Here is a 12,233-nt window from a genome sequence, read left to right as displayed (position 1 = left end):
CCACGCCTGTGTCACCCGCCGCCTTACTCACCCGTCCCCTCCCTGCGTGACGGATCTGGGGGGGATCCGGTGTGGAGGGGCTCCTCTGGAGGGTGACAGGGGTGACTGACACCCTCACGGTGGGGCAACGGGGAGGGGTGAACACAGCGTCCAGCAAACTGTGGGATGTTTGGCCCCCAGGCAGCCATGGGGGGAAGCTGAGGCAGGGAGGGAGCAGGCAGCAGAACACGGGCAGCCGGGCCAGCCCTGGCCACAGGGAGCAGAGGGGACCAAGGTTTGTTGTGGAGGAAGCCATAAGTGGTAGAGTCCAAGCCAACGTCTTCCCTGGATGTTCTCGACGCCTATAAAATGTGATTAACGCTGATACGCTCACCTGAAAAAAAGGGAAATCATCCCTAAAAATGGGTGAAAGTTCATGGGCAGCAGCGGTGCACGGACTTCGCTCACCAGCCCCAGGCCCCTCCTGCCCCGCTTGGTGGAGGAGGACAAAAACATTTGGCTAATGAGTTACGGAGCGCAGCGGGTCCGTCCCCAGGGCGGCCCTGCCATTGCTCACCGCCATCCCCTATCAGGGACGGGAGATTTTGCAATCCGGGACGCTATTTCTGTGCAGTTGGAGTTTAAACTTTGCCACTCGGGTCAGGGCACTACGGAGGAGGAGGTGGCTGGCCTTGGTGTCCACCCCGCTCCCCTGCGCACCAAGGGGCTTGAGAAGACGGGACGGATCTGTGGGAGTGGGATCTCACACAGGTATGTCCTGGCTGCTCGTATTCAACGAGATCCCTCTACCTTATGGTCCCAGAGAACCATTGGGACTCTCTGGAAGGACTGAGGTTGAAGGACAGGGTGCGGTAAAGCCCCTTGCCTGGGTTGGCCAGCCAAACATCATGGTAATGACACCTGCCCCTACACCTGCCTTGAAGGACACTTGAATCAGTGCTTGATAGGTTGGGAAAGGCAGTTGGGTGATGGGTTGGGTGGATTGGGTTGGGTGGTGAGTGGTGGGTTGGGTAGTTGGGTGGTGGGTTGGTTGATCAATCAATCAATCAATCAGACATTTGACTGGTCAGTCAGTGGGTCGGTTATTTGGTCAGTCGGTCAGTTGGTCAGTTGGCCAACAGGGTTGACCATTTGGTCTAATTCTTGATTGGTTCACTGATTGGGCTAGTCAGCTGGTGATTTGGTTGGTCAGCTGGTTGGTTAGTTGGTTGATCAGCCAGTTGGGCAACTGGTCAGTTGGTCTGTTGGTTTTCTCTGAGTCTGGGGTCTTGAGCAGTGCTTGAGGTGGCAGTGGCAGAGTGGGGCTGAGTCCCCTCCTTGGGGCCGGCCAGTGGCAGCAGTCTCCTCCCCCTCCACTTGCCACCCAAAATGATTAACCTAATGTTCCGGAGTGGTCACACGCATGGACAGTGCTGGACGGGGGTGCTGACCCAGCCCTCGGATCTGGGAGTTCATCCCACTCGTGCACTTGAGGGGCACGGTGGGGCTGGGGCAGCGGGGTGCCAGCGGTGAGCCCCTGGCTCTGCAGCTCTCTTGGGGGAAAAAAACAGAGGATTTGGGAGTTTCAGTTGCTGGAAGGAGACGGGGGGGCACTGCCGTGCCTCTGAGGCCCTCCATACCTGTGCTCTCCCTCCCACATGTAAAGCTTTGCCAGATGTGCCCATATGTGCTCACATGTGTCCACACAGCCATGTCTGTGTGGGCACACACGTGCACATTGCATGGTCATGTGGTTGCACAGACACACAACTCTGCACGCATGTGTGCCAGCATGGCAACATGCACACCCAGCCACACACGCGTCCATTGTCACACACAGTCACACACGTGCACACACGTGTAATATACCTCCCCATGGTCCTGCACACATGTACCCATGCCCAAACATGCTTCTTGCTCCCTCTCACCGGCCCCATGCCCGCCCCACGATTCGGGGTGTCCTTGGGGCCATGCGAGTTGGAGGGGACACACAGACAATCACGGGGACTGGCTCATGGACCTGACTCTGCCACCTTGCAGCCATGGCCTCTGGCGCAGGCAGCCTCGACAGCCTCGACCTGCTGGACCTCCTCTTTGACCGCCAGGACGGGATCCTCCGTGGTGTGGAGCTGGGGACGCCGCCGGGCACCTGGCACGAGGACAGGGTGAGTCCCCTGGGTTGGGGGGGCCCATCCCCACCTCATCCCTGGGTCTGGCAGGAGAGCCCTGTCCCCACAGGAGGTGGGACCACCCTGCAGCGCGGGCAGCTCCTCTGGGCACCCCAAGGTGATGGGCATCCCAAGGTGACGGGTAACCATGTCTCCGCAGCGTGCCCAGGACGAGGACTTCCTTAGCTCCATCCTGGGCTCTGGGGACTCGGTGTCGGATTCACCCAGCTGGTCACCGGCTGCCAGTGACAGCGGGGTCTCCGAGGACCCCCCCTCCGACCAGCTCGACAGCCCCCCCAGGTGCTGTGATGGGGGTCCCAGCGAAGTGCTGTACCCCTATGCCAACGCCTGCCGAGCTCTGCCCCTCCCAGGGGGTGCTGGGGTCCCACACCCCGACGTCTCCATCGACCTGGGTGAGCCACAAGGGAGAGACTGGGCAAAGGACCAGGCTGGGGACACTGGAGGGACTGGGGAGGACTGGGGATGTTGGGGAGCTGAGGGGGGATGGGGGAGCTGGGGTCTCTCAGGGATAGTGAGGAAATTAGGGGGACTGGAGGGAACTGGGCAGACTGCGGAGAACTGGGAGGTCTGGAGGACGGGAGGAGCGGGGAGAGCTTGGGAACTGGGGTGAACTGGGCAGACTGGTGCTGGTGGGGGAACCTGGAAGAGGAGGGAAGTTTGGGGGACTGGGGGTGCTGAGGTGGGCTGAGCAGAGTGGAGTGTTGGGGGGGGTGAGGCAGGAGCAGAGGGACGGTTTGGGGGGACAGAGTCCAGGGCCACTGGACTGGTAGGTGGCAGCATGTCACTGTAGCTCTGGGGCCATGGCAGGGGTGAGGATCCTGCTTTGGGGACAGAGGGGGACACAGGACTGCTGACAGCCTCTGCTCTCCCCTCACCCAGACATGTGGCACCCCGGCTTTTTCCTGGAGGAGAGCCAGGACCTGCCCGTGGTCTCCCCGCCCGCATCCTGCACCCTCACCGTCAAGGACCTGCTGCTCTCAGGCAGCTCTGATGCTGTAAGTCCCCTCCTCTGTGTCCCCATCCCTCCTTGTCCCCAGCCTTGTCCCTTCCTGGACCATGACCCCATCCCCACCCTCATCCTCATCCCTGTCCTTTCTGGACCATGATCCCATCCTTACCCTGAAGGTCAGTGCCATCCCCATCCTTGTCCCTTTGCCCATCCCTCCCTGTCCTTGTCCCCTTCCCTGGATCATGGTCCCTTCCCCTTTCCAGACCATGATCCTCTCCCCATTCCCATCCCCATCCCTCCCCATCCAGTCCCCACACTTGTCCCCTTTCCCACACCACGGTCCCATCCCTGTTCCTTCCTGGACCACGATCCCATCCTCATCCTCGGACTGCGGTCCCTGGGGTCAGGCGTGGGGTGACCCTGCCACCCAGGGCCGTCACCCACCCGTGTCCCCACAGCAGCCGCAGGTGCCCGGCTCTCTGCTGAGGCAGAGCCAGGGGCAGTTCCAGGAGCTGGTGCTGACGGAGGACGAGAAGAAGCTGCTGGCGAAGGAGGGGGTGTCCCTGCCCACGCAGCTGCCCCTCACCAAGGTGGGTCCCACCACGCCTGGGCAGAGCATGGGGTGTGGGGGTGGGTCCCAGCCCCAGTGGCCCTGACCCCCTCCATCTCCCCCAGTATGAGGAGCGGGTGCTGAAGAAGATCCGGCGGAAGATCAGGAACAAGCAGTCGGCTCAGGAGAGCCGCAAGAAGAAGAAGGAGTATATTGACGGGCTGGAGAGCCGGTACGGCCCTCAAACTCCTGCTCCGGGCATGGCTAACTGGTGGTGGGCACGCTGCTCCTTGCCATGCCCCCCCAAGTTGTGTCCCCCACTCCTGACTTCACCCCCCCCTCCCTGTCCCCCAGGATGTCAGCATGCACGGCCCAGAACCAGGAGCTGCAGAGGAAAGTCCTGCAGCTGGAGAAACAGAACTCGTAGGTGTTCCCAGGGCAGGATGGGGGGAAGGGGAGGGTAGGAGGGGGCTGGGACCCCCCCACGGCCCTGGCCAGACCTGCTGGGGGGCAGGAGGTGCTCATGGACTCTCCCTGTCTGCAGGTCCCTCCTGGAGCAGCTGAAGAAGCTCCAGGCCCTCGTGGTACAGTCAAGCAACAAGGCAGCACAGACGGGAACCTGCATCGCGGTGCGTGGAGCCCCCCAACCCCCTCCTTGCTTCCAGGGAGGGAGGCTCAGACCCACGGAGATGTGCTGGCAGGGGGGGATGGAAGGGTGGACAGAAGGATGGATGTGTGCTAAAGCAGAGGGATAGATGCCTCAAGGTTGGATGGATGGAGGAAAGGATGGAGGCATGCGAGGATGGATGGAGGGAGGGAGGGATGGATAGAGGAAGGGATGGATAGAGGAAGGGATGGAGGAGCACTGGCAGGGGCACGTGCACGGGGAGGGATGCAGTCCCGCTACCAGTCCCCTCCCTGGGACCCGTGTCCCAGAACCTGGTCCCCCCTCCACCACTGCACGTGGTAACATCCCCTCTCTGCCCCCCAGGTCCTGCTGCTCTCTTTCACGCTCATCGTCTTCCCCTCCATCAGCCCCTTTGCCCCCAGCAAGGCCGAGGCGAATGGCGACTTCGGACCCGTGCGAGGTGAGGGCTGCGCCACAGCTGCGCCGGGAGCTCTGGGCACTGGAGCTGGCCCTGACCCTCCTTCGCACTCAGTTTTTTCCAGGTCCCTGCACAACGCAGCCGCCTCCCGCGTGGCTTACACACAGCCCCAAGCTGGGGATGAGAAGCCCCTGGAGCCGCTGTGGCCGGAGCACCTGGGCGACGACCCAGAGACCCTGCACGAAGCCTTCGGCAGCCACGCATTCACCCCACGCCCAGACAAAGCCTCCCCCCGTAATGGCACGCAGCCGCTTGCCTCAGAGCGGTTGAGCCACGGGGACGAGGATCAAGCTGACACCGTGTCTGGGGACGGCACTGCACCGCACCACGGCCTGGCATCGCTGGCTTGGACCAAGGCTGGCCACAGCAGGCCCACGGTGTTGGAGCCGGCTGAGGAGCTTTAAGCAGCACCCAGGGACCACGGGGGATGCGATGGGGTGGCTCAGCACCTCATCCCCTACGGGACGAGCCCTCGGGGTGGCCCCTCTGGGATCTGCCTCCAGGCGTGGGCGGATGCTGGACCCACTTGGCTTTGCTTGTATCTGTGAACTGGGCCGATGAGACCGGTTCCCGCTGGCCTTACTGGGAGGGAAGGGGCTGCCTCTGCTCTGCCCCTGGGGTGCAGCAGGAGTTGCGGGAGGGACACAGGGTCACTCAGGATGGGGACGAGGGGCCCTGGGCTGGTTGGCTATTGATGTTGCAACTGGTTGGTTTTGTTCTTTTTTTTTTTTAAGCTTTATTTTAATCTTTAAATAAAAGGTATTTTGGAAAAAAAACCCTGCCTGCTTTAGTTTAATATAGGGTGATCTACAGGGTTTCAAAGACCCTTGGGCCAGGGATACCTCGAGCCCAGTTGCCATGAGGCAACAGGGTCCAACAGAGCTGGGACATGCAGCAGCAGCACAGCGGGAGGCAGAGGGGAGGGCGGCGGGACCGGAGCACCAGCGCCAGTCCCCTTCCACCACCCAGCAACATCCACCGGGTCAGCGGCAGGCACGGCACCAGCTCTGCCGGCAGATCACAGCAGCTCATCCCAACCACTGCCCAGCCCCACCTTCGTTTGAGATGCCACCAGCTGCCCCTTGTGTAACCATCCCAGGGCCGAGCACACCCGTCCCTCTGCCCCCCCCGAGGTCTGCTGGACCCCACAACCGCCTCCTCGCAGAGAAGGAATCAGATGCTCGGTCTGTTTCAAGCAGGCAAACACCATCTTGGGTCAGTGGGTGCAGCTGCCGTGACACACGTGAGTCAAGTGTATTTAATACTTACATAAAAAAAGGGACAATGTTTAAGGGTATAAAAAAACGTCGGTAGGAAAAGCGGCACAGACGAGTGTCTAGACAGACAGGGAACAGTCTGGGTCAGGTGAGGAGAGGCTCCACCTTCATCTTCTTCACCGTTGTTGGCCCCGTGTCCGGGCTGGGACACTCCTGCTTCAGACTGTCACGGCGTTCCACCTGCGTGGTCCCAAGTTCGGGGCACAGCCCGCCCGTGCCGTTGTGCTGGGAGAGGGGCTCCTCCTTCAGCAGCCCACGAGCCCCGGGGTCGAATTCAAAGAGCTGTTCGGGCTTGGTTAGCTCAGCGCTTTCCACCACCACTGGCCCCGTCCACTCTGGGACCTCCAACCCCAAGTGCTTCATCAGCTTCGTCATGACATCATCAACGTAGGCGTGGATGCGCAGGTCGGCCTGTCTGTCCTGGGGAGGGCGAGGGCAAACACGGTGTCAGGGGACAAACATAGCGTGCGGGGACAAACGTCCCCTCCCCAGGAGCGCGTGGGGACAGGGCCTGGGTGATGGCTCAGCTGCACGCGGGCTCCAGGGCTCCCGTCCTGGAGACATCATGCCTGGCGCAACAGGAGCTGACCCCGTCTGGCACTGCTCCCCGGCTACGCCGCGGCTGACAGGGCTCTCTCAGGGTGTGGCAAAGCAGTCCCCACCTTGAAATGGCCCAGAGACGGGGACATGGATGCAGAGCCAGGCTAGTGAGCCCAGGACAGAGTGGGACAGGGACAAGGGGGCTCTAATGACATCCCTGAAACCCCCCAGCTCTGGTTATTCAAAAAACTTTGCACAATTAGCGCACCAAAACCAGGGCTGAATATGAACAGAGCTCTTCTGCCCCGTGCTGTGGGTTACGCAGGTGCAGTTATTTCATCGGAGTATAATTCACCAGAGGATCCATCAGCCTTTGGGCTGAGTTTTTATTCTGCTCTTTAAGATTCACCTTCCATTTCCGGGTGCTTATTGGGAGTTGCAGGTTTAAACCCCCCCAGCCAGGGAAGCCCAGCCCGTTTGCTCGCTAAGCGAGGCCACTCTCCTCTCCGGCCGCCTGGGAGGGGACGATGTGCGGGGAAGAAACTGTGACGGGGCTGAAACAAAAGACGCGAGGGGAGAGCAGCAGCACAGAGCAAATTGCTCTGAGCGCAGAGCGGCGAGGACGCTGTCACTCACGTGTTTGGTTGCTTGTAGGTTGACTATGACCAGCTTCCCCCCTCTCTTCTTCGTGATCAGCGGGAGGTTGCCGCTGGGTTTGATCTGCAGAGAGGTCCCCAGAGTGACGGAGAGATCGGCTTTCCTGCAGGGAAAAGACAAAACATTCAGGGCAGAGAAAAAGGCATGGCTGTTTGCAGGCTGCTTCTCCTGCCCTGCTCCTGTCGACTCTCCAAGCTGCCCGGCTGGGAAGCAAAGCTGTGGCTGGAATTCACAGTGGTTTCTCTCGGCCACTTTGCGGGGACAGGGCTGGGTGTTGCCGTGCTGTGGGCACAGCCTCAGGGCTGCGAGGCACAAAACACAACAAACAAAACCAGGCAGGGTCAGCCCAAGGGCCGCCGCGGTGCCGGCAGAGGACAGGGAGCCCGAGCGGCCTCCTGAGGCACCGCGAGTCTCAGGTGACAACAGCCGCCACGGCACAAAAAGCCCAAACATGGTACCTGCAGGCTTCGTCTGCCAGCGTGAGGTCGCGGTCAGGCAGGGAATCCTCCCAGTCCAGAATGGTGTCTCTTAACTTCCCTCTAGAAAACACACACAGGATTCATGGTTTCCCCTGCCAGGCAGGAACAGGCAGCAGAGCTGCCCTGGGAGAGGGGACAGCGACCCAGATCCTGTCCCACCCTCCCTGGCCCAGCACTGCGAAGGGACAGAGAGAGCCCAGACAAGCCGAGGGGACTTACCGGCAGGGGAGGGAAGGCACAGAATTCACCTGCATAAGGGATTTTGTGGCTGGTGCTGCAACGCCACCAAAGCCCCAGCTGTTTTGCTGTCCCAGTTCAGAGCTGGGATGCGTCTTTCACTCCCCAGTCTCAGAGCTGAGTCAGCAGAACTCTGTCCCACTGCCTGGAGCCCCCAGCCTGGATGAGAAAAGCAGCTGCGCTGCGCCTGATGAGCCTGGGTGAGGAGCACGAGGGGCACATGGAACGTGTCCAGATGCCAGATCACCTCGGGGTACCTCCAGCTGCAGAGCTGGAAACACTACGCTTCCCTACTGAAGTCAAAGAGGACTGGGGCAGCGCAGTGGCTGTACCCCGCTGTGGGGGAAGTGGCTCTCTAGAGCTGTCATCCCACAGCAGAGCATTCTCCAGCACTGACACACTCAGATTATCGGTGTGGGAAGAGCCCCCTGAGGCAGCATGGCTGGGACTCCTTGGAGACGCGGGTGTTGGCTTCTCATCTGGGCTTTTGGAGATCTCCCTTACACCCTCTGTGTCTTCACCTGAACTGGAGGGACTGTTGTCCCAGCCCTGCAAAGCCAAGTCTGCGCACCAGAGCCACTCGCTCGGGTGAAGGTGTCCCTGCCACCCCACGTCCCCTCGGGAGCCCCCACCCAGCGTCCCAGCAGACGTACCTGCAGGCCCGCAGCCCCCGGGCTTTGGTGACGCTGCACAGCCTGCCCGTTGGCTTCAGCCCCATGCTGCCCACGACCGTGTCCCGCACGTACTGCCTGCAAGAGAGACGGTGCCGTTCAGGGCCTGACAGGCAGGGAGGTGGCACCCGCTGTGAATGTCCCCCCCCTGCTACGGCACACCTCACACCACAGACACTGGAGGAAGCAGGTGATGGCTCAGAGCCACTGGAGCGCCTCAGTCCTTCATCGATCTCTGCCTGCGTCTCTAACCAGGCGCTGCTGAGAACAGCCCCGCAGGTCTGCCACAATCCAGGATGGAAAACCCAGCTCGGAGCAACCTCCTCTCCTCCCTCCAGCTGGCAGGCGCAGACCCTGCTGCCGGCAGCCCTGCTGGCACGTCCGCCTTGCCACGAGGAGCAGGATTTGCTGAGGGCCTCCCAGGCGACGGAGGATTCCCACAATGTTCGTTTCCCACCATTTGACAGGGTTTAGGATTCAGAAGGACAGGTCTGCCCGTGACCCCACGCACACTGCGCTAGAGACCCGCCAGGCAGAGAGCCCCACGGCACGTGCAGGGCCTCCATCGTTCCCTGGGGACAGCGACAAACCCCCACCCCGCGGATACCTTCCCCAGGCTCAGAGCTCACGTACTTGCCGCATTTCACGCACTCTTCCACAAACATGTTCCCGTGGAGCTCAGCCAACTTGTCCCTGTGGGAGAAAACGGCAGAGATGAGCTGGGGAAGGGTGGAGAGCCCTGGGGCAACCGGGACCGTTGCCCAAACCCCCTCCTCACCAGGGGCCCTGCATCTCAAAGGCTTCCCCACTTTCCAGCTCTGCCAGATCGGACCTGCCAGGTGACGTGGGGTGGCAGGGACCCTCTGCCATGGCCTGACGCCAGCACAGGGGCAGCACTGAGCAGAACTGTATTAGTTATAGACAAATTATGTCTGCGTCAGAGCAAGGCACTGGTGCCAGGCAGGCTCTGGGGGCACTGGGTGCCACAAAACGACCTGCCCTTGCTGCAGGGAGGCCGCTGGTCCAGCAGAGAAGACCATCGGTCCGGCCACCGAGCGTGGGGGCTTCTCTGCGCCGAGCACGGCCAACACATGCAGGTCAAGCAGGCGCCGGCGAAACTGTGGCACAGTGAGCACCGCTTTGTGCATTTAACACAAGAAATACTGTTTAAAAGGAGTTTGGGCAGAGCTGTCCCTTTCCTGGAGCAGACCCAGAGGACATGTTCAGGTCCTGGCGAGAGGCCTTCTGCGCCACGGTTTCCTCTCCATCAGGAAAGCACTGCGCTATAGCCGCCACAATGGGGACTATTGGGAGGGACAGAACGCCCTGGCTTTTTAATTTTAAATGCATCTATCCACAGCACCAATTCTAACCCGTGTTCTGACCCAGCCTCAAATCTCTGCGCTCGGTAGTAACCGGCATCTTTGCTTTTCTCCGCACGCAGTGTTTCTCTCTGTCCTTGCATGGTTCCAGTCCTTTGCCACTTGTTTTGACTAAAACTCCCCTCGAGCTCAGCGCCAACCTCAAAGCGCAGAACCTAGAGGAAAACAAGGCCACGCTCTCCCTATGTTCCTACGAGCCCCACGGAAAGCCTACGGTTCCCGACTGGGAACCTCCTCCAGGGCAGACGGAGACAGGACTGACTTGATTTCCCCCATTTTGGCCCCAGTTCAGCGGCGCTTACTTAAGCGCATGCTTTGCTTGGGTGGAAAAGCTGCGCTAAAGCAGAGCGGGAGCCAGTGGCGCTACGCTGCAGGGAGCACAGCTGAGTTCTGGTCATTATTTCCTATTCTTTTTCCCATGGTTGTTTAATTTAAAAAGGCAAATGTGGTGCTGGGAGCAGGAACCAGGACTCAGGGCTTTTCATAATAGGAAATATCCCCTGGAGGCAGCTCTCTGCTCAGCCCATGATGGCTGAAGACATTTGTAAGACGCGTTTTCTCCCAGGTCCCATTCATGTTCCTCGTTCTCATCCCAATTTCCTTCATTTTAGTTTCTTACTTGAATTCAGCTGCTCTCCTCTGTCCTTTCCAGGCAGCTCCAAGCAGTTTGCCTCACAAGACAATCGCTCACTGGTCTTAAGTGCTGGAAATGGGTTTTATAACAGGCTGAAGTTTCTTGAAGGGAAAAGGGCCTGGTGTCGCAAGTGCTAATGGAAAGGCAGGGTCTTTTGAGGACATCTTTGAAATGGCCACCGCACTGCTAAATGCACTTCAGTCCCCACCCACACAGGCAGCGGAGATCTCCTACCCTCGGCTCCCACTCGTCGCAGCTCCCCGCAGAGGGAACATGGCTACGCAGGATCCCTGACCTCATCGCAGCGGGCGAGGAAATCGGAGACCACAGCCGGTAAGTGCGACCAGTTCCGACTGCGGGACTCTCTCTCCCTCTCGTCACCCTTGCAGTTTCACAAATTTATTGAGAGGCAAAATATTTTTTAAGGTACCATGGGCCCAGGCATGCTTTCATCACTGGGGCAGCACCGCCTTTATTTTCTCTTAAGAAATTCAATTTAAGCAAACTAAAATAGCACAAGATCCAGTGCTCTGAGACAGTTCTAGCCACGCTAGCGGAACAGGGTGGCATGTGCCTCTGCAAGCAGCAGGAGTGGTTTCAGATGCTCTCGTCCCCCCTCCTGTCCCTTCACCCCTCTGAACAGGTACAGAGGCAGTGGAAAGGACCGTGTGCCCTGAGCGCGGCTCTGAGCACAGTTCCCAGGAGCACATGCCCTACTTGAAGCAAACGTCTGACTCCCTGGGCCACGAGCCCCCAGGCAGCAGCACAGCCGGGCTGCTCACACAGCAGCACCGTCAGCTACAGCCACTCAGCTGATGGGTGGTAACATGTGATGGCTCAACACCACGACCTGTTCATTCTACTTGTGAAGGAATGACTTCTGGGTGCACTTCTAGAGAGCATCAGCTGAGGCTGACTTCATTTCATCACCATCTGAATTATTACCGTAACCTCTCTGCTCTAAATTCAAGCTGGTTTATGTACCCCTTCCCACACCAGCATATCCCAGTTTCCACTCCCAATACCAGTGGGCAGACAGTTTCCAAACCAGGCTTGGAAATCAAGCCCCAGCATCAAACACTTGCACATGAGGCCATGCTAATCGGGCAGCAAGAACAGCCACGTGGCAGCGGCTGGGACAGGCACGAGGGACCCGGAGACAGGGCAGGAGAGGCAGTACCGTGGGAATCCTGAACGCACGTGAAGGCCGTCCACGTTCTGGCTGACCAGGAATTTCAGGATGCCGACTCTCTGCAGTCCCAGCAGCGCCATGTGAGTCTTGGAGGGCCTGGCGTTCTCAAAGGTGGTGTCAAATTTTGGGGAGAGCCCCTTCTCTTCCATAGTCCAGACACCATTGGGCCCCCTGTGGCAAGAGGGACAAAAAAGAGTGAGAATTGAGCGCTCAGCCTCTAAAAAAAGTTATAAACACACCACAAGCCCTATCAATGGAGGAAGAACAAGGCCCTGCTAAACGAAGGTTGTGGATCACCAGCGATTTTTGTCGTTGATGCAGGCAGAGCGCACGTAGGGCTTCTGTGGGTATGGCTTAACATGAAATGGATGTCCAAGAGGGAAAGGGTATT

The 12,233-nt window shown here is 59.6% G+C and overlaps 3 protein-coding genes across 3 annotated transcripts in view; 1 reads left to right on the top strand and 2 right to left on the bottom strand.

Moving 5' to 3' along the window:
- The window catches only part of MAP2K2 (mitogen-activated protein kinase kinase 2), a 13,220-nt gene extending 11,364 nt beyond the window's left edge, over positions 1-1,856 (bottom strand). The window contains exon 1 of the mRNA XM_009880896.1: positions 1,849-1,856. Coding sequence (XP_009879198.1) covers positions 1,849-1,856 — 8 coding nt within the window. The remainder of the gene's footprint in view (positions 1-1,848) is intronic.
- Positions 1,857-2,021: 165 nt separating this feature from the next.
- CREB3L3 (cAMP responsive element binding protein 3-like 3) lies at positions 2,022-5,177 on the top strand. The gene is made up of 9 exons (XM_009880895.1): positions 2,022-2,144; positions 2,308-2,560; positions 3,048-3,163; positions 3,576-3,707; positions 3,793-3,899; positions 4,022-4,090; positions 4,212-4,296; positions 4,659-4,755; positions 4,828-5,177. The coding sequence occupies exons 1-9, from the start codon at positions 2,022-2,024 to the stop codon at positions 5,175-5,177; spliced, it is 1,332 nt and encodes a 443-aa protein (XP_009879197.1).
- Positions 5,178-6,014: 837 nt separating this feature from the next.
- SIRT6 (sirtuin 6) overlaps positions 6,015-12,233 on the bottom strand; it is a 7,135-nt gene continuing 916 nt past the window's right edge. The window contains exons 3-8 of the mRNA XM_009880894.1: positions 11,831-12,013; positions 9,268-9,327; positions 8,617-8,712; positions 7,706-7,786; positions 7,227-7,350; positions 6,015-6,470 (exon numbers count right to left, since the gene is read on the bottom strand). Of these exons, the coding sequence (XP_009879196.1) occupies positions 6,135-6,470; positions 7,227-7,350; positions 7,706-7,786; positions 8,617-8,712; positions 9,268-9,327; positions 11,831-12,013 (880 nt within the window). The 3' untranslated portion in view covers positions 6,015-6,134. The remainder of the gene's footprint in view (positions 6,471-7,226; positions 7,351-7,705; positions 7,787-8,616; positions 8,713-9,267; positions 9,328-11,830; positions 12,014-12,233) is intronic.

Source organism: Charadrius vociferus, unplaced genomic scaffold (genome assembly GCF_000708025.1).
Source record: "Charadrius vociferus isolate BGI_N301 unplaced genomic scaffold, ASM70802v2 scaffold2003, whole genome shotgun sequence".
In the NCBI taxonomy this organism is placed as follows: domain Eukaryota; kingdom Metazoa; phylum Chordata; class Aves; order Charadriiformes; family Charadriidae; genus Charadrius; species Charadrius vociferus.
This window is presented reverse-complemented; position numbering and strand designations above follow the sequence as displayed.

Excerpts from the sequence above, each read along its gene's own strand:
- CREB3L3 (XM_009880895.1), top strand. The coding sequence starts at position 2,022 with ATGGCCTCTGGCGCAGGCAGCCTCGACAGCCTCGACCTGCTGGACCTC. Across the intron at positions 2,561-3,047 it reads CGACGTCTCCATCGACCTGG|ACATGTGGCACCCCGGCTTT; the intron begins GTGAGCCACAAG and ends CCCCTCACCCAG. Across the intron at positions 3,708-3,792 it reads CGCAGCTGCCCCTCACCAAG|TATGAGGAGCGGGTGCTGAA; the intron begins GTGGGTCCCACC and ends CATCTCCCCCAG.